Raw genomic sequence first — 25,632 nt, 5'->3', positions numbered from 1 at the left:
GTACGCGCGCACGCTATATCAACTATCTATCTTTATTGTAAAAAGCATCGGGTATCGCAACGGCGGATCGCGAGTTCGAAAAAAAATACCTCCATTTTGTAAAATCGATGGCCTACCCGATAAACATGGCTCGAGGTGTACGGAGCTGCAACTCGTAAGACGAAAGGTTCAGCGATGCGCACGCGCACTCGATAATGCTCGCAATATGTTATTTACCGAAATCATAAAATCGGACACGACTCGATCGAACACGAAAATGATGCTTAACGCAATTCACTGCGGCTTAAATATTGAAAGAGACAAGCCGTAGGTGACAACGGTTCTCAGGCTCGAATCCGAACTCTGAAATTACCACGCGTTAGTTCCCATTGTTTCGGATATGTTGTATCTAAGGCCAAAAGCTAAATTTTGGCAAAACAACCTTTTGAATTTCGACCTCGTTTTTCAGATATAGTGGCTATTTCTGTCGCTAGGTCTAGACCCCCATCCTAAAATGTTTTTAACCCAAATTTCAACAAGATCGACCCACTATTAACGAAGCTGTAGCTGAAAGTCAGACACACACAAACATACAGTATGAGAATAAGGGCCACACGGAGGCCCGAAATTCAAAAGTTATGATATATTTAGTATATGTAGTTAGTATCAGTTAGCGTTGTGTTCTCTGGGCTTTTTCCAAGAGTCCGTCGTTTCACCGTAGCGGTAACCAGGCCGTGAACATGTCGACAAGCTAGTAGGTAGAAGTAAAATCCCACAAACGCACGAAGAAAAATATAGATTTCTAACGGCTTCGACTGAATTTCAAATGAACGCTCTGCAGAAAGAGCGAAGATGGATTTAGGACGGAATTGAATACAGCGCGCACCTGGCGAAGGTTCGCTCCTGCATAGGAGCTATGGAAAGTATAATGCATCATCACCTTGTGCAGCATTACAAGCGATTTTCACCATCCCCCAAATTCATTCGAATACCGAATTCTTCTCTGCCAATTAATTTTCCATCGCAAAACATTCAGCTCGAGGGTCTTGCAAGTTATCTATTCTAGTCCCATACCATACAGAAAGTGATACTCATGCAATAAATCATCGATTTTTTTTCCTTCCTCATTCTTCAATCGCTTACCACGCTCATCCAACCCATCCGTAACAATGGAACGGTTTATTTTTTCCTAAGAAGCTAAACGGAAGAAAGTTTCGACATCTCATACTTCCGGTTAGCGCGGAAATTCCATTTCAGATCGCATGACGTGTTTATATTATCGGCGATGTCGTCGCGGTTTCGATGGTTTGTCTGCTATTCTATTCGATTTCAAGCTGTGTCATTGATATTTCCACGTCCGATAATCCATAAAAGCTTATACAAAAAAACCGGTTAACAAGCAGGTGTATAATGAATGAAGATGCACCGCGATAACCTCGAGATCGATTCCCACCACGCAATCGTCTTTTCATTGAACTGAATTTCAGGTGCCAGTGAAATATATGTACATATATAATGATAACGCTGGTTTACCGAAGTTTTTTCTTGTCTTCGTGTATGGTTGATTGATATATTGACCTGCCCTTTCGCGCGGTGCACGCCTGTGGAGCATTCGGTCATCGGAGTGCTTACGTCGAAAGCAAAGAAAAGTATAGAAACAACTAAAATGTCGAATATTACTTACTTCACAAGTGGGCTTTTTCAAATTATAAGAACACATGCATTTATACTAAACTAATGAAATTATTTTCTAACACAAATCCGGATATCACCTTTTAGATTCCAAAAAGATAAATGAGGTATCGCTACACCAGCTATTCCACCAGATGGCGTGACGAGCAGTCAGTCTTACCCATTATGTTGAAATGTTCTGTAAATAACGTCCTTTGCATAATGTACTAATATCCATGTTTTTCTATAGTCAAGATGAATAAAGTTATAAAAGTCTTATCTTATTTTATCTTACCCAGTTTGCTAAATTCACCAAAAAGGTTTGGATGTACATAGCTCCCTCCAACAGTTAATTTATTGTAAATAGTGTATGCATATTTTGTTAATAACATCGGTACTTTAATAAGAAAAATTTGTAATTTCTATTTTTTGTAAATAATGTATATCTTATAGTCCCCCCCCCCCCCCCATTATAGAAATGGTTGGAGTGTAGATAGAATCCTAAATCCTAATTCCTTACGTTATCAAAATTAGTTTATTTTCAATGAACGTTGAACTGCATTTTTGCACTCCCGAATTCACATATTATCATATGACCCACCGAATATACTTTAAATTCATTTTTCTACCCAGTGATTGGTACAGTTTTCATTACTAATTGATTTACCCAAGAAAGTGGAATCCTCGAGGTTGGAGATTCACTAGTTGAACATTTCTTTTTGAACGGTCAAAAATATTGCTGTCAACTTTTTTTCAGAAAATATTCATCTCGTACCTAAAGTATGTGGCTATATAGCCTTCAAATCTTCAGATATTTAGAGTAGATTCGTAGCCGTTTTTTGTACATCGCATGACAAATAAACTGATCAGAAAATGTAATTCATTGTCCCAGATGCATGCCGACGAACGAACGCTGATGCAATCAAATACGACCAGCGCTAATTCGATTTCAAATCCCCCAGAACAGAAACCCTAAGTTCTGCGGCATCGCTTTAATTAATATTCAAGAAGACAGCAATTTCTGCAGCAAACTCGAAAATTGAATTAATTTAAATAGCATTTAGAATTGAATTACGAACGAAGAAGAAGAGAGACGCCATTCGCAGCGCCGTCGCGAAAGAGTTTTCAACCGCGCTCGAAAACGACAACATAGTAACGCACAAGCAGTAGATAATGAACCGCACAACATGTTTGTTGAAATCCCTTTAGCGCGCGATGCGCATATATTTAAGCCGAAAAGTTAACTCGTTATCCTCCGCTACGATCATTTATCGAAATAAAGCTCGCGAATATCCACTAGCTTAATAATAAATAGTATTTATTTCTTTCACCTACCGCGGATGAAAACAGTAGATTAAGATATTACCAAAAGAGGAATGTGTTAAACTCAGTTTTAAAAGTAACTACATCGCTGCAGGATTTCATTCTAAAAGGTAAAGCATTCCATAAGATTGGAGCTGCTGAGGCAAGGTGACCATATAATTGAGTGTAAAATTAGACAGAGTTTAGTAAAATCGAATCAGTAGATCGCAAGGATCTGGTAGGAGTATATCATGTGATTAGGTTATAAATACAACTTGGCGCCAAATCATTCAATACTTTGAGAACCTTGAAAAGCTTGCTCTTCGAATTTCCTATTACAATGAATACCCCATCCAACAGGAAATAATGACTATATTCATAGTTTGTTCTGGAAATGAACTGATAGACTAATGAACTAGTAGGGTATGTCTATCGATGATGAATACTTTCAAGTTTACTTTTAACTCGTATGTCCTCAAATTTCTTATTTTTATACTTGTCATTTATCTTTTCATGGGCCTCGGCTCGACAATCATGATATGATTTCTGAGGTCCTGATGATTTTCATGTAAAATGTATAATATTTTACCTATGATGATATAATATGATAATAAAATAATGTAATAATGTTTATTTGTCAAAGTAATTGAATACTACATCGATTTTACATTTGGCTGGCGTTTTATTTCGTTTACATTTAGGTAATGTTTCGGTAGAAACTGGTAAAATTTGGTTTATATACCGGCTACCTAGTTCTCCAGGTAATTTCACATTTATTTAGGCTTACATTTATATGTACTTTCAGTACCATCTATTCAAATCAAACATAAGTACGTAGATATATTGGAGACTAGGTATATCTATATTATCAGCCTACAGTTTTTGTCTGTACAGCCAGTGATGTCACATTCGATATGAGAGAAAATATATGTATGGCTCGACAAAAGTACAGGTAGGACTTCCCTGGCTGCGATATCTTCGCCCGACAGGATATGACACATAGATATCGTACTTTCCTATTCAATAACATCTCAAGTAAGAACGGGTTAAATTTTGAATGAGTCCCCGAAGATGATTTAATCGCGAGAAGTCGTTAATATTTATGAATATTTTCAGAACGAGAAGGTGTGCGCACAACGCCATAAAACGTATTCATTAGTTTGCGGAATTTTTGAATATACATCGGCCGCGGATTAAATTATGCCGCGTCATTCACATGTCATAACGCGAAAACGGGAAATAGTGCGTTATGACGTATTAAAAACGAAAAATTCGTATAGTAACCATTATGTCGTATCACGCACCGTTTTGGTGGAATTACGTTTCGGCGACATGCCTCCGTAACACGAACGGATCATAAACATGGCAGGTTCAATGAATATAACGGTAAGATAAGCACGTACGAAGCATCAGAAATGACTGTTTACTATATACATCGGCCCGTAACGGCCGTCGTTTCGCTCGCCTGCTGTTCCCGAGTTTTACAGATCGGATGAGGTCGTTAACAGCCGCTGTACGCGCGCCGTGATAAATTCGACGGCGACTTCTGTCACTGGCTGATGTTGATACCTGTGCATTTGTCATCATCAAAGCCATTAGAGTTTGAAATGTCAAGCAGCTCAACGACCCGACTATTCTTCTTTTCTCAATACAAACCGTATTCGCTTTTTGCTATTTTAGCTATGTTTTTTTTTTAGATTAAGCATGCCTTTTGAGTACGCCTTGGCGAATGCGGACCAAAAGCCGATTTAACAAGCTCAGTTGCATCTTATTTTCCGGTTTAAAGTAGAACTTCTAGCCGGATTATAAATCCGAAGGAAGGCAGATGATATCATTGTGGCAAGATTTGTGAAAACGCGCGTTCTTTGATGCAGCAGTTCGAAAAAGTAAGATTCTATACCGTAAGCACGATTGTGCATGTATAGCAAATAATACATTCGCAGCGTCGATTTCTTTGAAAATAACGGCAAACCCACACTCCAAAGAAGCGATTGAAATTAGCGCAATTACGAAAATCAATTTCGAAATTGCTCGAAAAGCGCTTTGTTCTAGGCATTACTTCGCCGGCATGAGAACTCTTAACGTGGCGAATACGCGGCAAAATGATTCGAGAGCGCACTCCACGAATCTTCTTGATTAAAATCGGTTTCTTGCGCGGCGACATTTCACACATACACACACACATGTATATACATCGTGTTGATGTTGTCGGATATTTGGGAAACTGTCACCTGGCGTGTACGCGGGGCTCATCGTGTATAGAAGAAGAAGCGCGACGAACGAGGCGAGTTCTTTTTTCTCAACGCTGTATTCTCAGGCATGTTGAAATATCGGTGAAAATCGAAAAACGATTAAAACAAACGCGCGTGCAGTAGACGTTACCTCTCCGTCGTCTGCGCATCTGACGCTATATGATATCGATACCATCAACGCCTTCGAAACTTGTGAACAATGAGTAATAGAGACTGGCCTGAGTGTTTCAGCGTCGATGTAGTTCGAAAAAAAAAACAAAAATGCTTTCCAGAGAATTCAGAGCATTTTCAGAGAGCTAGCCATTGATTTGAACATCGAGGCACTCGTTCGCAGAAACCGACTCTTAACGAGTTTGAACATGAGAGAAGAGGTATCATTGAGACTGGTTAAGATTCGTTGATTTCAAATATTCCGTTTCGTTTTCGGAGATAAATGAACTTTTCTAATACTGTGATTTTTGGGTATAGCATTTTGTCACGTATTTTTTCCAAAATTAGGTGCGGATCCACGGTTAAAGTTTTATTGCCTCACCAAAGAAAAAAGGGGGCACTTTTTTCAAAAGAAGCACATTATGAGAATGAACCTCAATGCATAGTTGCAGGTGTGGTGGGTTTGTAAGGGACACCAAATCAGAAAATCAAACGAAATCTGGCAACCTAACGAATAACAGAGTAAATCCCTATTTCAAGAACGAAAAGTCAATTTCAACCGACTGAGATCATAAACAAACATATTCCAATCTAAGCTCTAAGAATTTCAAGTTTAAAAAATGTTTTTCGTTTTCGAAAATCACCATGCTTATGGTGTTTGAGGAGAAAGATCACCGTGCCGTACAGAAATCATACACAGCACTTCGAGTGCGCGTAGTTCTGCGAACTGGCTTCGATCTAATTGAACATAATCACCAGATGGATTTAGGGCAAATTTTACCTTTCAACGGTTACGGTAATAGTGTATTTAATAAATAATCTCGGGACGAAACGACGACGATCTTTAACGACGACGAATAGTTTACCGTTTCATCGTCGTTGTCAGCCCCGAGGCCGGACAGAATGATGACAAGACTCATTTCAGTCGCTGGAGAATGACTGATTCAATAGACTTTATAGCGTGTTTTCTCATTGAATAACAATTAGCTGATTGCATCTATCCCCACTCGCTCGCTCGCTCGCTGGCTCCCTGCAAAACAGCCTCATTTTGTGTCGCTTGAGCCACAAAAATCAAATGATTACATCTCGGTCAAAAAAGACTGGATCAAATATAAATCCGTTCACGACTCTTCGTCCAGTCGCGGAAAAACGTATCTTAATTCTCTATCAAACCTTAATTACAGATCGCGTGGAATTTCTTCTCTGTATAAGAAAGCGAGAAAAAAAAGTATGTCCATTTTTTGTAGTACCAAGCACCGTTTACGCAAGATCGTATATGGCAAGCATTCGATGTATAGATATATATAGATACTTGAATTAGTATTGGTATTAATGAAGTGTTTTATTACAGAAACTTCTATTAGGTATGAAGAGACAGCATCTATATTGACTAGGAACTTTAAAGAGCTCGTTTCAATGCCGGCAGCGTGAACAGATCGGATTGTCGATTATATCATTGGTATTTATAGCAGACATTATTATATCGGTAACACACCTCATGTGAGTAAAATTTATTGACGAAAATTGCCAGTGAAACTATTCGAGCTGCCGATGAGTCGATGCGTTGTGTGAAGTGTGATGTTTAATTGTTCTAAACAAGCTTGAAATCGTGTATCGAAATAGCAAAGGTCTTGATGAATCAGATTTTCACGCCTATACGAATCGATATCGTCGGGCTAATAAGTAGGCTTTTTTCGAAGAATACTTTTATTCGACGTCTTCATTGACATTGGCAGACGATACCAATGTATAGAATATATAATTAACAAGCTAGCAAAAAGAAAACATTATAGCGTGCGATTTCTTAGTCTGATGAGGTCGAGTTTCTTCACACCGTTTCGCGTTAGTTCCCTCTTCCTATCTGTTTCATTGAATGAATGGCGTTTAATCACCATTGCCATCATCGACCTAAACTTAATTATCGATCAATTCGATGATATACGCGCCGACGGGTCATCGAGTCCTTGCTAATTTACACGTCCGCCAGTGAATAGCCATAGTCTAGAGTACGCGAATATCGAACTTCGCGATCTCGCATCGATTCGCGCCCGAGAATGATTTGTGAAAGAAGACACCGCTGCCGGTATCTATCGCGAAGCGCAAAAATGGACGAAATTGATTTTCGCATCGACTCGGCTCGCTGGTGTATATTCCAGCGATTATAATTCCCCACTCGAACGAACGCGATCGGCGCGGTGAAATATACCGATGTTTTTATTCGAGCGATAAGCATCGAAAAACAATAATTCGAGCGCCTATTTAAGAGATTAACAGTCAGCGAGCTATTTTCTACTATTCAACGTATCGATTTTCAATAGGCTCCCGAGCAGGCTTTACGCCAGATACGAGGCGCTGATACGGCGTGACTCGCGCCCGATAATTCTGGTCACAAGGCGACGACGCCAGATACGATCTCGACCGAGTCGGCGAGATTCGAAATTGAAGTGTCAGTTATGCGCGTAAACGACGTATTCGTGCTATAACGTAACACCCTCGTTGAATAGTGAAAACGTTCTCTCTCTCTCTCTCCCTCTCTCTCTCGCAGGCGGTGATGGATCGTCTGCCGTAAAAACTACACAGCCCGCATTAATCAAAAGACAAAGCATAAATCAAAACCTCCACAATAATCGCCGATTCTCTCTATCAATGCAGATTTCGCCCAGAATGAAAATATATTATTTGGTTAATCCAGTACGAGAATCACGAACAAGTTTTCGTCGGATTTTTTTCACGTTTGAAACGATGTGGAAAAATTCTATTCGAATTAAAAAAAAGAAGGCGCTTGCAATGTCACTTTATATCACGAAGCGAAGCGACAATTTTGTAGATATTCCCCTTGGCCAGATCAAGTATATATATAATTATATATATATATATATATATATATATATATATATATATATATATATATATATATATATATATATATATATATATATATATATATATATATATATATATATATATATATATATATATATATATATATATATATATATATATATATATATATATATATATATATATATATATATATATAATATAGCGTTCGCTAAACAATGGATTCTCTTATTTCCAATGCAAGTATGTTTCTGGTTTCTGTCGTCAACGGATAATAGACCAAGCCCACCATCTGACAAAAAGGCACTTATAGACAAATATATCGCATTTCGAGCAAGACACGAATTTGAAAAGGACCTTTTCAAAATGGTCCCAGAAAAATAAAACTTGATTCGTATCATGCAGCAACTACGAGTTGAAAACTTCGGCGATCTAAGATAACAATTTTTTTACTCCCAACGTGTAGATAAATTTCAGCAAGTTGATGAAAGGGTCTATATTACACCACAATGGCAACTGCCTCTGTGGTTCGTTTTTCTACTGATAGGTAAGATTCATTGACATTTATATATATCTTCGCCCCGAAGGGAGTTATCACGTCGAAACTGTTGCTTCCATGTGAGCCAGTCGAGGGATGATTATCACGCAGAGGTCGCGTTTTAATCTGCTGTCTAATCTCTATTCAAGAAACGACAACGGCTTGCTGCTTTGTAGTCCTTGAAAATATCATTCGACATATCTACGGCTTGCTGCTCTTCCCCCTTCTCAACGTAGTCCTTTAAAATTGCCTCGTGCAAAATCACAATATGGTGAACGCTGTTTCAAATTATCAGGACCTTTTATCTGGATGACTTACCATCCGATCTATTGATAGTTTTAACTGTTTCAAGAAGTTTTGAAAATATATATATAAAGAAATTATAGTTATCGTCTTTTAATATGCTGTGAGTGCTTTGGAGCATGTATTTTTACCTTGTACAGAGCACTAAATATGGTAATAATGATAATAATAAAGTAATAATGATAATTTTGTGCCTTTCATGTTTTTTATCCTTTTTGTGTTTCAACCTTCTGTATAAATATTACGTCGGGCATTGTACACATTTACAACTGAAAAAAGTTTGAATTGAATTGAATTGTGTCGACATGGTATGCCGAGATTGCAAACTCTTCGGTGTTTCATCGATCGAAACATGTTTAACTAAAGTGTTGAGTAAGTATATTCATATATACGAAGACAGCATAATCTCGATCGATGGTATACCATTCCGGTAAGAAACTCTGTGTTGTGCGGGACGCTTGCTTTAAAACGGCACCCAGTCGCTAGTTGATTTTCCCCTGAGACCGTGCACATCTGGCCGTTCTTTCGTAGTCCATGTTAACATTTGCATCGATGAAATTCAGAAAATGTAACCTACGATCGACCGATTTTCATCTCGGTTTGTCTGGCCGGAGGGCAGTTATTTCGAAACAGGATCAGAACGTTTTCGTCATCGGGTTTTTTAGTTTTCAACTTAAATCCGATCAAAGACGAACCGGCGTAGACAACTCAACTGCCGTGTTCCTTAAATTGCCAAGAACGCTTCAACATTTTTCACATCAAACCGACACGAAAAGCATTTCAAGAACGGATTCTTGCCGGTTATACTTGTTGACATGGTCAGAGATCGATGGTCAATCGTGTATCAGTGGTCAAACTTCCAACGACGCAACCCGGCTTCAACACGATCTGATTTTTTTCGTCATCAATATTTTTTTCAGCTTTTTACTTTATCGCGATCAAAGACGGGACGGGAAGAAAGCTCAACGGACCTTTTTCTCCCAATCCCTTTCTCATCAATCCGACAACAAAGCATTTCGAGAACCTATTCTTGTCGGTTATAGTCGTCGACATGGTCAGAAATAGACGGTCAATCGTCTGCCAGTGGTCAAACTTCAAACAACGCCGGCTTAGAAATATGATCTCCAACGGCCATCTCGACAGCAGAATTCAATTTAGCTCTGGTCGTTCCCTTCATTGATTGAGTTTTTTCGCCGCCATTACTCATCTTTCAATTTCAAAGTTGATCAATCGACCGACGGTCGCGCCAAACCTCGACGGACCTATTAGACGAATTCGTCCTTGGAGTGATAATTCCGAGTGAAAGGTTTGACCGATGTGAATAATAAGTCCAGGGATAGTTTGACTTGAATTTATAGGGGTCCCGCGGGCAATGATTAATCCCATTTCCACTGGGTATAACGCTTGTCTGCTAGATAGCTGAATTATACATATCAGTATCCTGTCGCGCAATGATGACTAAATTAACGACAGCGAAATGAATTCGTATAAAGTTTTTCAATTATTATGAATAAGAAAATATCCGTGGGACTAGAAACCATGCGGACAGCTGTGCCTTCTATGATGAACCGCTGCGCGGTTGCTAACTTGAATTTCCAGTCCCAAGTGCTTAAACTTAATAGCCTATCTTCAGACACCGACGAGGCTTTCTAGATATTCAGCCATTGCTCGATTTTCTTATTGTTTCGTGGCATGTTTAAAACTGAATGAGGCATGTACCATATCGGGTAACCAGCACATTTGAATTTATTGCCACGTGGACCATTTCATATTTGATGCATATACCGCATTTCGTAACCTGGTCGATAACTCAAGCAACGTCTGTGGGGAAAAATATATAATGGACTGACGTCGTTTAACTACAAACAAGATTTATTGGGTTGTTGGGAAAAATTAAGTTCAGCCGTCAGACCTTTCGCGAGGGTTATTTCTATCCTTAAAAGGTAAAACAAAAAATATTCATCGAATATACCTGCAATATTGCGTTGGTCTTTACGCGATTTCACAGATTCAAAAATATTGTTATTGAATGAAATTATAGATGAAATATAATACGTATATACAGAATAGATTGGAAAATGTTCTACCAAAATGACGTACTACTAAACGAATTAAATCAAAGATAATCATAACGATAAGTATGGATTCAAAAAAGATTTATATCCAAAATCCACGAGCAAGGAATGAAAAACTCTATCTACTCTAAAAGGCATATAATGGTGAAGTAAATTTTACAGAAAAATGCGAATAAATCATCATGCTATGAATAAGATTTTTCGGTTAAGATGGCGAAAACTTCTACAGCTACTGAAAATCGAACTGAGAATTTGATTGGATATTCTACTTTTATCGTGTTTACCCGAGGCAATGATGGGTCAGTATACATTATCAACGAACCAACGAAGGGAGCACGGCTCGAGCGGCAGACCACGTTCGAAAATAGATCCTCCAATAAACACGACAAAAGTAAAATGATAATGCCGAGATGGAAACGTTCGATTGGCCTCAACGACGATTGGATCAACGATCAAACCATCATCCACCCACCGCTCGACGCGAAAACTCTCACGATTCCAAAATTAAATTCTACAATCTATAATTCATACAAGCGTTTTTCGCTATTAATAAATATGATTTCATGCAAATAAAAACTAAAAGAACATGCACCCGCCACAACACACGAGCTTTATACACGAAAAAAATCAATATGTCAACTTACATGTACAAGTGTTGTTTATGATCCTCCCAGCAGGCTGCACGGGTTACCATGTCAAAAATAATACCACCATTATTGCAAATACGACGAAATTAAGAACACTCCAAAAACAAAAATATATATCACACTTAAGCCAACCACTCTAGATATGTATAACTTGAATTGTTTTTTTTTCAAACGAAATTCAGTAGCCTTTCGCAGCAGAGATATGAATCAATGTCCAATAAGTTATTCTGTAGTATTTCAGCCAAAACTATCGACAGCATATTTATCTTATTGATCGAAATTTTTCTGAGTGGAACAGTGCACTCACCTAGGAAGGTCGCATGCCTACAAATTTGTGCATTCATTTGGCCCGCCATGTAGACTGGGGGGACCAAGCAGTGGACATCCCTGTACATGGATAGAAAAAAAGTCCCGTGAGTTTTTTTTCAGTATAAGCGATTTGTTGCAAAATAATCTAACACCATAAAAAGGAAAAAAAATCTTTTCTTCAAATCGAACCATTTCATATATAAAAAAGACAGAATATAGCATAAATATCTAAATCTTTTCTGAAAAAGTACCAAAATATTCGTTCCTTAAAAACGGCTCCCCCTGTCTACATCTGGCTGCACTTCTTTGAGCTTTTATTCATAGAATACGGTTAAAATTACATATGACAGGGTCAATTTACGGAATATTCGATTTTTTACGATTGAATTGCCGATAGATTTAATGGGTTCAACGTATTCCAGGTTGCTTTTTGAATATACGCGCGCGTAATCGCTTCAAGCGAAGAGTCACACCTCAGAACACTGTAACTCTAACCGATTTAATACTGATGGTGAACTAAATCCGATTCATAGCGTTTATAATTACGATCAAGTTTTACTATGTTGTATCGTATACCCCATCCCCAGCTTACTATACTAGGCTACCCATCTTTGACGGGTTGGTTGATGGAGGACGTAAATATATCAGCGTTACAGTAATAAGAAAAGAGGTCATGAACGTCCTCACTGAATTGCTTCCTCAGAGACGGAGACATCTTCCAAAATGGCTGATGATGTTGGTATTTAATTTTGTTACGATTTTCTTTTACTCAATCTAATGCCTCCATGTAAACTATTTACATTTTAAACTAGACTGCTTAAAGCCTTTCCACGGTTATACAGGACCAAAGAATTGTCACATCATCATGAAACAATCCTCCCAATCAAAGGGATGTGTCCTCCAACAAATTCATATAGTTATCTAGATCGAGATATAAGTCAGTATTTCTTGTGCGTTGTTTCATTTTACTAAAGGTATACACGTATATTGATGCAGAACGGTCCCCGGCCCAATCTAATTACCTCACCTACACGCAACGACCGACGTCACAAAGAAACCAATTTCCGAGCCCCGAGCGTAATTAATTAAGTGAAATAATTGAATAACTTTCCCCGGGACGAAGGACTTATCTACACAAAACATCTTTATTTTCTGACATCTCGCACTCGGGCATACACGACCCATCCCCCGCCATGTCCACACGACAAAAAACAAGAAAATCAATCAGCGAATGCCTCGCTTTATTAACAGCAAACAGAATCATCGGCTGCGGGTAGTTTTATCAGGACTAATCACTGTTCGCCGTGTCGAACTAGTAATTGTCTCCAAAGGCGTATGAGCTAACATTCGGGTTACGCCAACGATTCTGTGGCTGGTGCAGGAGAGTGCGCGAAATGATGCCTGCGTTTTCAACAAAAGTAAAAGTATAATCCACTTTAGAATGCCCCATTGGACGATTACAGTGTTGTCGGTGCTAATTACAGTTTTGCTTGTAAAAGTCGAATTTTTTGTTGTACTTCCACGATATCAATATCACAACAATAATGTATCGTAAATTGACAGTGGGGATTGTATTTCATCACATTTTACAACATTGTAATTGTCAACTTTGCTGCCAATATACTTTTTTGTAAATATACAAGATTTTTTGAACAGACGCTAAACGCTCCTGATGTAATATCCCCGCTCCAGCCGACAAAAAGCGATGGATACGGGGTTTTAGAACTAAGACTTAAATCTTATTGATACTATTTGGTCCGATTTTTATAAGCAAAATGGAATGATTCCTAACAGAAAATTAACGTTTTAAAATTTCTTGTGAATTCCGAGCGGGTATTTTTCTAATATTTTAACCAACGCCTGAAAGATTTGAAGATCTGAAGGATAGATACATCAGCGTAGTATAAACTAGATGCCCAGACTTGAATACTGTAGTATATATATAGTTTGCGCGGTTGTATTAACTCACTTTCTATAAACAGAGTTTTATCGTTTCTATCCCCGAGCGTTAGGCGGTGCTGAATATGATAAACAAAAACCAATGACTATTTGACATTGAATTATTGAAGCAAAATACTAACTACTCAAACTGCTCGAGGAGGTATGTTTGACTAAGGTGATTTATGGATGCTATCCATCCATGAATTCGAAGGAAATTACGCCATGCATAATCATTTCAGCTCACGAAGCGAATAACTTATGATATTTTGAATTCATGCGGCTAATTCTAGCGGCAACTGAAAATATGATATATACGCCATCAGCGAGTTGAGTCGTCAGACTCAGATACGAACATTCAAGTATCGTCCAGCTAGCCAAATTTACTAAACTCGGTTTGCCATTGTTCTAATATTTTTCTAAATAATGTTCATTTTTTTTCAATTATGTTCTTCATCTGTAATTAGTGTTAATTATGCCTCATTTTCATTGCTTGCTAATCTCCTATAATGTATACACAAATTGATTTTACCGAAACTGTATCAGTTGCAAAAAATGGTTTTTTTCATGTTATTCTGAATAAAGTTTGAATTGAATTGAATTCGATTGTGAGTACATCGTATACACTCGTTTACAAACCACAGTTTTCAAAAATCACAGCATCTTCTCTCAGAAATACTTTGTTAAACTAAGAAAGCTCTCGATATCTGTTTAGCATCATTTTCACGCAATTTTCGAAACTGTACCGTTTTTGGAACGATTTTCCGACGATATCGGAGTCTAGTTTCGAGCTATGATATCCTAAGTTGTTTTCAAAAACATTATATAACCATTAAATCGTTATCTAAAGATTAACTGGTGTTCAAAACAGTTTATAGTTGGTTGTGATATACATGTATATCACAACCAACTATAAAGCTACATAATGTTTGGCCTTCTAGGCTTTTTCGGTGCGTTTTTTCACATACATACAGTGCCGAGTCAAAATTTTCAGACCAATTTCTAGACATTTTTGTGAATAAAGCTTTCATTTCGACAAAATGAACCCCGAGTTAGGTTTGGATCTTCATTTGCGCGTTCAATTGAAGAAAACGGCACGGATCCCGGTGAGCAATGCACTGTGTGTACAAAAATCGGCGATTTTGATCTGCGTTTTTCAAATCCTTTTACAAGCCAATTAAACGGGGCTACTGCCGTAGTAAATTGGATCTAATCACGCCAGCCTGTGATGTCGCGGTAGTTTACGGTTCCGTGCACTAATTTACGAGATCGATTTTCAACTGGCGAAAAAAAGAGAAAAACTTTTTCATCTTTCATCTATTTTTACCGATAAAACCTAATTACGAAGTGATTAATCAGAGATTAAAGGCGTTTTCAAGCGATTCGTTTGAAAAAAAAAACGAACAAACTCTCAGGTACATCCTTGAGTATTAACTATAACGACGATCGATCATAGATTAATCAAAAGTTGTTGTTGATTTTTTTGAAAATCTAAATTTGGCCAGACCTCAGCTCCGCGGGTTTCAAACCGCTTTTCTCGACTCAAAATGAATTGATTAAGTAATTAAATCGATTCAATTATACACGAGTTAAAACTTTTCGGTGAAACGCAGCCTAGGGGCTACATTATCTGCGCTAAGAGTCGAAACTCGAGACGTGCTTAATATTTGATGTAGTTGATCAAAAAACTTAAAATCGAACCAACCGTATGACTTTGACACATTACGATATAGAATTCTCGATTTGAGCGAGACTTTTTCGAGATATCGATGTCCCAGGGTCCCAAAATACACAGTTTTCCGACCATCCATCGTAGATATGACATTGAGCGCCTCGCAATACGTATACGCCGCGCCTACTGACAAAAGTTCCAATGATAACCATTCATTTTGAAATAACGATGGCATCAGATGTTTATATTTCAAAGGTTATTTCGATCAGTGTCGAAATGGGCTTGACTTTTAAGTTGCCATTGGTTACGAAGGAAATACGACTCGGCGATAGGAGGATAAACCCATCGCTCTATGCATGGTTGAATTTCAGTTCTCGGCTGGCGTTGGACGTTTTGTGTCTAACATCGTTTTGTGAAAAGACCACTTTGCGAGTGAAATATGAAAAAGCCAGCCTTTTCATTCGCTTATCGTTAACGATGAGTCAACCGAAAGTCCATTCATTCGAAAGCCAATTAACGACAATAGTGGAGTGGTGAAAACTTTTAGTTTCCTAAAATATCTTGCCATGGATTTTCTATTTTTTATCCGCCAAAACAAATGTACTGCTGAAAGGTATGGCCGCTTTAACAACCCCTTTAATCCCGTAAAGTACTTTTTCTGAGAATTCATTGTATTTATTCCGAAAGAAATATAGCGACCGAAAACTAAGGCCCCGAGACTCTAAATAATCCCTAAAAAGTATTCCTTTTAGCGAATCATTACTTTAAATGGGAATCTATAACTTTAAAAGTACTCTCCGCCTTATAGTATTCATTCTCGACGAAATTAAACGCTCGGTCGGTTTTCTGTTCCAGCATACGCTTAAGCTTCGCCAGCAGAATTTAATTAAAGATTTGACAATGTCAAAGCAAATACTAAGCTGAAAACGGATTAACTTTCAAAACAGGATACCCGGCGTTATCTGCGACGCGCTATCTTTGCCTTTAATGAAGAAATATGACGTCTTAAGCTCGGGGAACTATAATTCCATTAGCGGACATGCTAAACTGACAGCCTTTTAGAATAAAACATGTGAATTATAGATTTCCCAAAATGGTCGCTTTAAATACATGTCATACCATGAATATATACGTATATTCGTCGCTTTCATCGAATATACTCAATACAACAGGGTGCCGCGACCTTGGTTCGATAAATAGAAAATAGGAAGTTTCTATGTAAGAGGATTCTGATCCGAGAGAGACATAGGAAATCTTCTGTGAGCAGGATATGTGGTCTAATATGCTTAAAGTATGTTTTCTAGCGATCCATAATCAGACGGATTGCTCATATCGGTATATGCTATCACACGATACGAGTACATCGTCGTTTTCTGTATACGTATCTGAGAAATAGCCGAAAACAATTCTTGTCGTCTTCGGGAAATCGACTCGCGGCGAAAACTTGCGCATATACCACGAAACAAGCGGGTACGTGCTGACGATGTAAGCGGGCATTAGTGTAATCACCTTCAGTTTGCGAATTTTAAGCGAACGCTTCAAAGCGAAATTTGCATTCGAGATTATCTTTCTTGTGCGAATAAATATGGCTGTTGTCGAGTTACGTGAGCCGAATCGAGGATGCGGAAGCCGCGGCGGCTGAGTAATGACGCACACGCTGCTGCGCTTACACGGCCGTCGCTCGCTCGCGTTTTTCTAGTAGCTGCGCGGTTTGATTTGCGAAGCATGAGTAACGAAAACACGATTTCAAAATGAAGAATGCAACTGATTAGAAACAAGTTTTATAGCCGACGTTTTCGCGCAGCCGCGCCATCGCAGTTTATGGGATTCCGACATTCGAGCTATACGGAATCAAATTGAAAAGTTGACATGGCGTGCAAAGAAATCAAATGCAGTTTAATGCGATGCCAAACGTGCAACGGTTTACAGCGTGATAAACAACGAACGATTCCCTATAAATATTCACTTTTAATTAGACGAGGATTTCGAATGATAATTTCTAATTACGAGTCCGATGTTATCGCACTATCTCAAAAATCTGAATAAAGAATACCGATTACCCCCGGTTCGTTTGGTATTACTAAACAATATATTGCTATATCGTACAAAATTCGTAAGTGTAAACAAACTGTTACTATTGCTTCGTTACTATTACTAGCTATTATTGACGTTTAATAGTCAATATGTCTGGCCGAAACTAAAGTGGTAAAATTGATTTTACAATGTAGACCTAGTCCACCTTTCGATAATAAACTATTTAAGTGACTTTCGACTTTCGACATGATAATGCTTCTTAGCGCGGTGGCAAAGGAGTGGCAAGTTCTAATATGGATATTCTTTGAATGTTAATCATATTACCGCATTACCCACGCCCATATTGATTAGGTTTTTATATTAGTATATTAACAGTTTTCATTTTGTATATATAAAAAAACGTACAAACAAGGATCTCAAAACCAAGCATTCATCGCAATGAGCAACACAGACGTTTCAAGCCGAAAGATTCTCATGGAAAAACGATATCGACCAATGATAGATAAAGATCAACAATATTGAAAAAAAAAACAGTATACAAGTTAGACGTTTACCTCGAAAGTTTTCGTCGACTTCCACGCGGGATGATCTGCTTTCACTGGAAGGAACGGTCGCTCGTTATGATCGGACAGGTCGTCGTTGTCGACCGAAAAGCTGACCTCTTTGACGCCGTGCAGAGGCTTGGCGCTGTCGCCCAATTTGCTACCGGGGCTACCGCTGCTGCCGTTCGGGCTTAAACGGCGATTGTTGAAGATGCGTTGCGTTTCTGTTTTCACGTTTTGCGTATGGTTATCGTAGTCTTTACGCCGTATGCAGATAATCGCCACGATTAAGACGATCGCCAGCAGACCGGACACGGTCGCAAGACAGATTACTATGATCAGATTCTTGTTGCTCGGCTGTTGGTCGATGTAAACGCCGCTAGCAGTGATAGGCTTTCCGGTCCCATCGACGACGATAGTCAGCGTGTTCACTTTACTGTTCTGCGGCATGCCGCGGTCTTTGACCTCGACCTTCAAATTGTAACTGTGGGCGTCATTTTCGGATAGTGTCCGATAAACGGTGATAACCCCGCTGTCTTTATCTATGTGAAACAGGCCACGGATGTCGCCTTGCTTGATGAAATAGAGCAAATGCGCATTTCGTCCGTGGTCGATGTCCGAGGCGGTGACCTGGGTGATCTTATGCCCGACCTGTTCGAGATACGAAATATACACCGTGTGATTGGAAGGATTTGGAAAGTGAAATTCGGGAGCGTTATCGTTCATGTCGATGACCTTGATGGTGACCGGCACCGAACTGGACAACTGTTTTTCTCCGTTATCTTTGGCGATGACGTGCAAGTGATACAGGCTGCGGTGTTCGCGATCTAACCGCGCCCGGGTCGTGATTACCCCTCGTTTCGAAACGTCGAATATGTGCGCGAGTTCATTGCCCGCCATGCTATACGATATTTCGCCGTTGGGGCCTTTATCCCTGTCGACGGCGACGACTCGTCCGACCCGCGTGAGTACGTTAGCGTTCTCCGTTATGTTGAAGTGATAAGAGCGGGAGAATTCGGGTGTGTTGTCGTTCCTGTCTTTGATACGAAGGACGACCTTCGCCGACGAGCTGAGCGGATTCTCGCCGGAGTCCGTGGCGATGATGTGGAAAGTGATCGTGTCTTGCTCTTCCCTGTCGAATACGGTGCTGGCGTAGACATACCCCTCGCTGCTGATGGTCACCACGGATAGGCCATCTGCCGCCACTTTATAGTGTATCTGTCCGCCTGGCCCGTCGTCTCTATCAACGGCGTGAACACGCAGCAACGATAATCCCATCGGGTTGTTCTCGTAAACGTCCGCAAAGTATTTGTCTTTCGAAAACACGGGTACATTATCGTTGGCGTCGAGCACGGTGATAGTAAATATTTTCCTCGTTTCCAGCATAGGTTTACCTTGATCTTGGCATATGACCGTCACGAGGTACTCGGACGCCGTTTCGCGGTTCAGAGAACCGGACGTGACAATCTTGAACTCCTTGCTCCTTCCGCGGCCGTTATCCATTCTGTTCAGTCCGAAAAACGGATTGTCCATGAAACAGTCCACTTCGCCGTTCCTCCCCGTATCGATGTCTTTGATCATGATATGCGCGACCAAAGTACCGACCTCTGCCGCTTCCGAAACTTCCACTAGCCCGTTCGGCGTGAAGGAATTCATCGTTATTTTCGGGCCGTTGTCGTTCACGTCGATGACGTGCACGGTGACGATCGTTCTGGTCGGCAACGTTCCCATACCAAGATCTCGAGCGTCGATCGGTATCTTGTACATCTTCGTGCCCTCGAAGTCCAACGGTCGCATCAACTTGATCCAGCCGGAAAACGGTTCGATCAAGAACGTCGTTTTGATTTCGTCCGAAGCGCGAATGTTTATGGAATACTTAACCTTGCCGCTCTCTCCAAGGTCCGGGTCGACGGCGTGTACCTGTAAGATAGTCGTGTTCGTCGGCGTATTTTCGGGAATCGTCAGCGAGTAGACGGGTTTCGCGAATTTCGGCGAATTATCGTTGGCATCGGTGACTTCGATGTTCACCGTACACGTTCCGGTAAGAGTGGGCAACCCTCCGTCGGTAGCGAGGACTTTCACCTGATAATACGCCATCGATTCCCGGTCCAAACTTCTCAGATTCACCAGCATTAGATCGGTGATCTCGCCTTCGTATTTCAATGTACTCAAACCGAAAGTGTGGGTCGGCGATTCGATCTTATATTCCTTGATCCGGTTGGCGCCGGAATCGATGTCGTCGGCGGCAGGTAGCAGCACCGTCGAATTGATCGCCGTCGATTCGGACATCTTTATGTTGACAGTCGACAACGGGAAAATCGGCGCATTGTCGTTGATGTCGACGATTTCGACTTTAGCGTTCAGAACCATGAAGTATTCTCTAGGCTGCGTGCCGATGATGAGCAGGACGCTGCACCGACCAGACCTGTCACAACAAGTGGAGACTTTCGTGCAGAGGGTATCTCTGTCCAGTACCTGGGTGGTGGTCACCGCGCTACTCGTCGGGTCGATCTGAAACGAATCGACGCCCGGTTCGTTCGGGTTGAGGATCGTGTATCGTAACAGAGCCCGAATCGACGCGTTGAATTTCTCCATCAATTTATGCGACGATTTCACCTCGCCGACGAACGTGCCGGGGTCGTTCTCTTCCGGTATTCGAAAGAGGACTTCCGGATTCTGCGAAAGACTCAAACAGATCGAATTCAACACGAAAACGACGAGGGCGAAACGACAATCCCTGATCATTTTGAGCGCTATGAATACTGTCTTTGACATTCGTTAAGATTTCTCTTTCGACTTCGGCAACTTCGACGCGCAACGCTGCTGCGATTCTACGACGTAAACAATCTTTAGCAGACGAGAGATGACTGCGTCATTTTTAACTGCGCGTATTCCACCTCCCGCGTTGCTTCACGATTGCGTTCACGCGCTGCACATGGCTGGTCTCCATTTGTTGAGTTTGACATCAATCAGCCCTAAAAGCCCAACCTGGCATGAAATGTTGACTTCAGAATTCACACGCGAACGATAAGTCAACAGTGATCAGCCACACCTTGCCTGCGCTCGGCTTTGCTGGCTCTGTAAAATACAATATAAACAAACCTGCATTAAAGCGATGAATAAAACCGGGTTCAGAGTCGAATTAATCAGTAATTATAAACATGATATAAGCTGCCACGATGTTTAATTAAAGCCGCTGTACTTGTCACTCATGAATTATGGCGATGTAATGGCGAACGCGGCCACGAAAAATTGTCATGGCGCCACAATTCAAAGCTTTAGCAAATATATGTTCTAACCGATGCATTGCACGATTTCGTTTTCTATGGCCACCCACGTAGTGCTTTGGATATTGATAGATTTGACATTTAATCATGTATGTGACGGCATTACGAATACATTTTTGAAAAAGATACGGAATCTGATTACTGCCGTTAGGCTATATCACACAATGAATCTATGAATTAGTATGAAATAGTAAAACAAGAAAATTAACTTGAATTAACTAGTTTATTGACGCCTTCAAAACGTATCGCAGTCGATATTGATAATAAATGATGATATGAATAACATAGCTATCAATGATCAATAAAGCTATTTTGAATTTGAATATATCGATAATGACTGGTAACCAGTCTATCCCCGATATATTGATGACGTAGTGCACGTCATCCTTTCAAAGATTGATTATCAGAAAGACATGAAATTTATCAAATAGAGGAGTAATGAAATATATATGTTTGATTACAAAATTCATTGATTATTATTCTGAAGCGCTAATAGTGATGACGTAGAGCACATCGACTCGCACGGAACCCCTTAAAACATTATTGTAACGGTTTTTACGGCGTCAAAAATGATGATTATTTGAATACTGATGATAGTAATGCTGGATGAGAATTGAGGCACAATGAGATGTGTGTATTGTTTGTTACCATGTTGATACATTGAGTTACTACGGGCAATCTGCGCGTATAGATCTCATCCTCGCAAGCCAGGGTTTGATTGCCTCCCGGCGAAGCTCACGCCGTTCGGCGCGAGGCTATCAAACCCTGGCAAGCGAGGATGGTAGATCAACGTTACTGTCTACAAAACGTTGATGCTTCGACCATCTGTAATTATACATGTACCATTTAAAACTTTTTCCTTGTAAATCGGAAGGGTTTATCGGAAAATAAAGTAAAGTAGTAAGTAATACAAGATACGCAGTACCATTCTTTCCCTCCTGGACTTTATGCTAAATTCGGAGAAAAAAAAATTATTTTTCAAATTTCAAGTGATATATAATATATCTTATGCCAATGGATATAGCGCGAAGGTCTCGAGTCTCGTGATTTGTCAGACAATAAGTTTTGACACTAACACGCAGTTCCGGTCTCGAAATGACTTCATAAAAGGACACGGCGCAAGATTCTTACAATTTATACGGCGCGCTAAGTGGCCGGTTATTCGCAGCAAAGTAGGCAAAAAACGCGCAGAAAACGATCAAATGATCGAATAATCTGCCGAGGTTCGTTTGATGAATAGATGTCAGGATGTGCGCGCTAATCGGCTGAGACACGCGAGATTACCGAACAATATTCGCGCAGACCGGGTCATTACTGATGTTTACAGACATCGCAAAGCCTCGGGACGTACATGGTCAACCACTTACTGCAGGATGTAAAGCGTATAGCGAAAAACGCCGGCGTGTCTCCGCGACGCAAATTTCATTAATTAAAACCCGAACGCGTCGTGTTTCAGTTCGCGTCGACGACGGTAGCGCGCGGTTTGATCGTCAGCCCGCGCCGTTCAGCCCCTGAATCAACCGCCGCGTGATCTGCGATGATCTCTCCCCTATTTAAGCGGCGTCCGTTTGATCCGAACGGAGACACCGCCGAAGTATATCACGATAAACGCGCGAAGGAATATATGAAATGTATATATCTTTCGTGTCGGATTCGCCCGATCGACGTGGCGGTATCTCCGTGCAAGGATAACACGAAAAAAAAAAGAGAAATTCGAAGATGCTTCATTGTGATATGTGACTAGGGACTCGTGTACAGTCGAGTCATTATCACGAAGTAATTAGACGAATACACTGATATTAGTATTCCATAGTGGCGACGTGTATTTAGATGATGTTTCGCCTTGCCTCATATGGATAATATTTCATGCTTGCGTCAATTAGGTTGCAGATTTGAGCCCGCTATTTCCAATGAAATTGGTTGGGTATAGAATCTGTTCGCATTGTTTGAAGGTCAACAGAAAATGAAATTCTCTTGCCATCAGATGGTTACAAATGGACAAACCGATGATAGAGGATCGAGAATACCCCGACCCCACTCGACACGGAAAACGTTACATGTTCCGTGAGCAATGAAATAACGAAGAATTCACCGTTTCAGTCAAGTTTCGAGGACAAAAATTCTTTGATTTTTACCAACTATTTCGAATCATTCCGCCGTACCGATAGAAAGATGCGCCCGTTTTCCCAACCAGTCGCTAGCCGGTTCAAGCTGTTTGGAAGATCGTTTTAATGAACTGGAACCGAATTTCCCAATTATGTACTTCCATTTGACCAAAAATTCTGTGAATTCGACCGCCGATCACTCAGCTATATCCGTACTTCGTATCCTAAATTCAAAATCAAATCCCCCGTCTCGCTGCCGACAGGTGTAGTGGGTTTGTAACGGACACCAAATCTAAACAAATCAGACCAAATCAAAACAAATCAGACCAAATCTACCAATCATATGAATAACGGGGACAATCCATATTTCAAGATTTCAAAAACTGATAACTTTTCTACGAACGCTGTACGTGTTAAGATTTAGAGTGCAAATATAGCTTTTAAATCCTGAACATCTTCGCTCTAAGAGTTTCCCGATATTAACAGTTCGTCGTCTCTCGAAAGCATCGATGTGGATGGCACGGTTTCAAGCCATCAGCAACGGCGTGCCCGATATTATCATAGCTCAATATACAATCGCAGAAATAACAGCGAACGTTTCAAAGCAAATTATGTTCGGATCAAGATATTTCGATTTATCGACTGTCGGTAATATTCCCTGGGTGGGGATTCCTATTTTTGTTATTGACCGTACGATCGGGCGGGATGAAAGATGTGTGACACTGATAGCATTTGCGACGAAGCTTGACTCACTTGATAATTTGTCAATGTCTTTTGTTTTTGAAAACTGGTCAGATGTAAATCAGTCGGACTGTCTCCCGTACACGAAAAGATCAAACTCGTTCCCCCGGGTGTCACTCAGACCGCGGTCGACAGTAATCGATGATTTCTGAGTCGCGCTCATTAACATCGCGTATTTTGTACTACGCAAGTAGACTTTACGTACAATGTGCGGATAGACCCTGCCGTCGCTGTGACTGTAATCGGCCGGGTCACTTTTCTAAACTGCAATAGAATCTGTAATCCAGTTCATTTCTATAGCTGCCGGTTCTGTTATTGTAAGCTTGATACGCTTTAAAAATGGAATGTACAGGGTAGATTAGGCGGCCGGCCAGGCCAATTTTCAAGCTCAGCAGGAAAGAGAAACGAGGTATCAATTTTTTAGCCTAAATATTTCACCGACTTGACCATATGCCGAATCGGGGAAACTGTAGGTTTTTCCTAATGAGTTTTAGAAAACCGATTTGAGCGGTTCATTGACTTGACCGGTGCCGATTAAGACGGAGACATTTACTATAGTTACAATACGGGATAATAGTGCAAAAGTATAAGGCAATATCCAGGTTGTCCAGTCAGCTAGGCACACAGTCATCCAGTCGTGTATATCTAAGTCAATTTAAAAAACATTTCCGTCGGATTTGTTCGATCGGCGATTGTGGTTTATAACTGTCGAAAGCATTTTAAGTGTACATCAACCGATTGGGCGCGGGTGTAAAATCCGGTTAAGCAGTTCCAGGGCGAATCACATATTTTATAAGTATATCGACAAACGATTAAAGCTTGTTAGTACTGTCGACGGCAAACTGGATGAGTTGCCACCCATTATTATTTTGTCGTATAATCGATGTTTCTGTGACATTACAGCTTGACACTAAGCGACGTTTTATCAAAGCAAAATTCCGTTTCATCAACAACACTGCCCACAGCATTTTCTGTTTTATATACAAATTGGCTTTTTTTCATATGTCAAAGAAAACTATAATAACTACGCGTTTGATCGATGCATAAATGTATAATTTAACTTTTCGGGTTGTTACGAAGCTCTTTTTCGCTTCGAAGCGAATCGAAGTTGGTATCGCGGTCACTGTCGAAGTTCTGAACGGTGCTTATGACAAGCGGTTTGTGAAACGACGCATGGGCGTTCTCTCTATCTAGAACGAAGACAATCGCGAGGAAACCCGTTGCGTTCGTCAAATAATGTCGCATG

At 40.2% G+C, this 25,632-nt stretch overlaps 1 protein-coding gene across 1 annotated transcript in view; it reads right to left on the bottom strand.

Moving 5' to 3' along the window:
• The window catches only part of LOC141906292 (protocadherin-11 X-linked-like), a 29,396-nt gene extending 8,398 nt beyond the window's left edge, over window positions 1-20,998 (bottom strand). The window contains exon 1 of the mRNA XM_074795538.1: window positions 18,266-20,998. Within this exon, the coding sequence (XP_074651639.1) occupies window positions 18,266-20,998 (2,733 nt within the window). The remainder of the gene's footprint in view (window positions 1-18,265) is intronic.
• Window positions 20,999-25,632: the final 4,634 nt, after the last annotated feature.

The sequence above is a fragment of the Tubulanus polymorphus genome, chromosome 5, assembly GCF_964204645.1.
Source record: "Tubulanus polymorphus chromosome 5, tnTubPoly1.2, whole genome shotgun sequence".
Lineage (NCBI taxonomy): Eukaryota > Metazoa > Nemertea > Palaeonemertea > Tubulaniformes > Tubulanidae > Tubulanus > Tubulanus polymorphus.
Note: the sequence above shows the minus strand (reverse complement) of the source record. Positions and strands in the feature narration are given on the sequence as shown.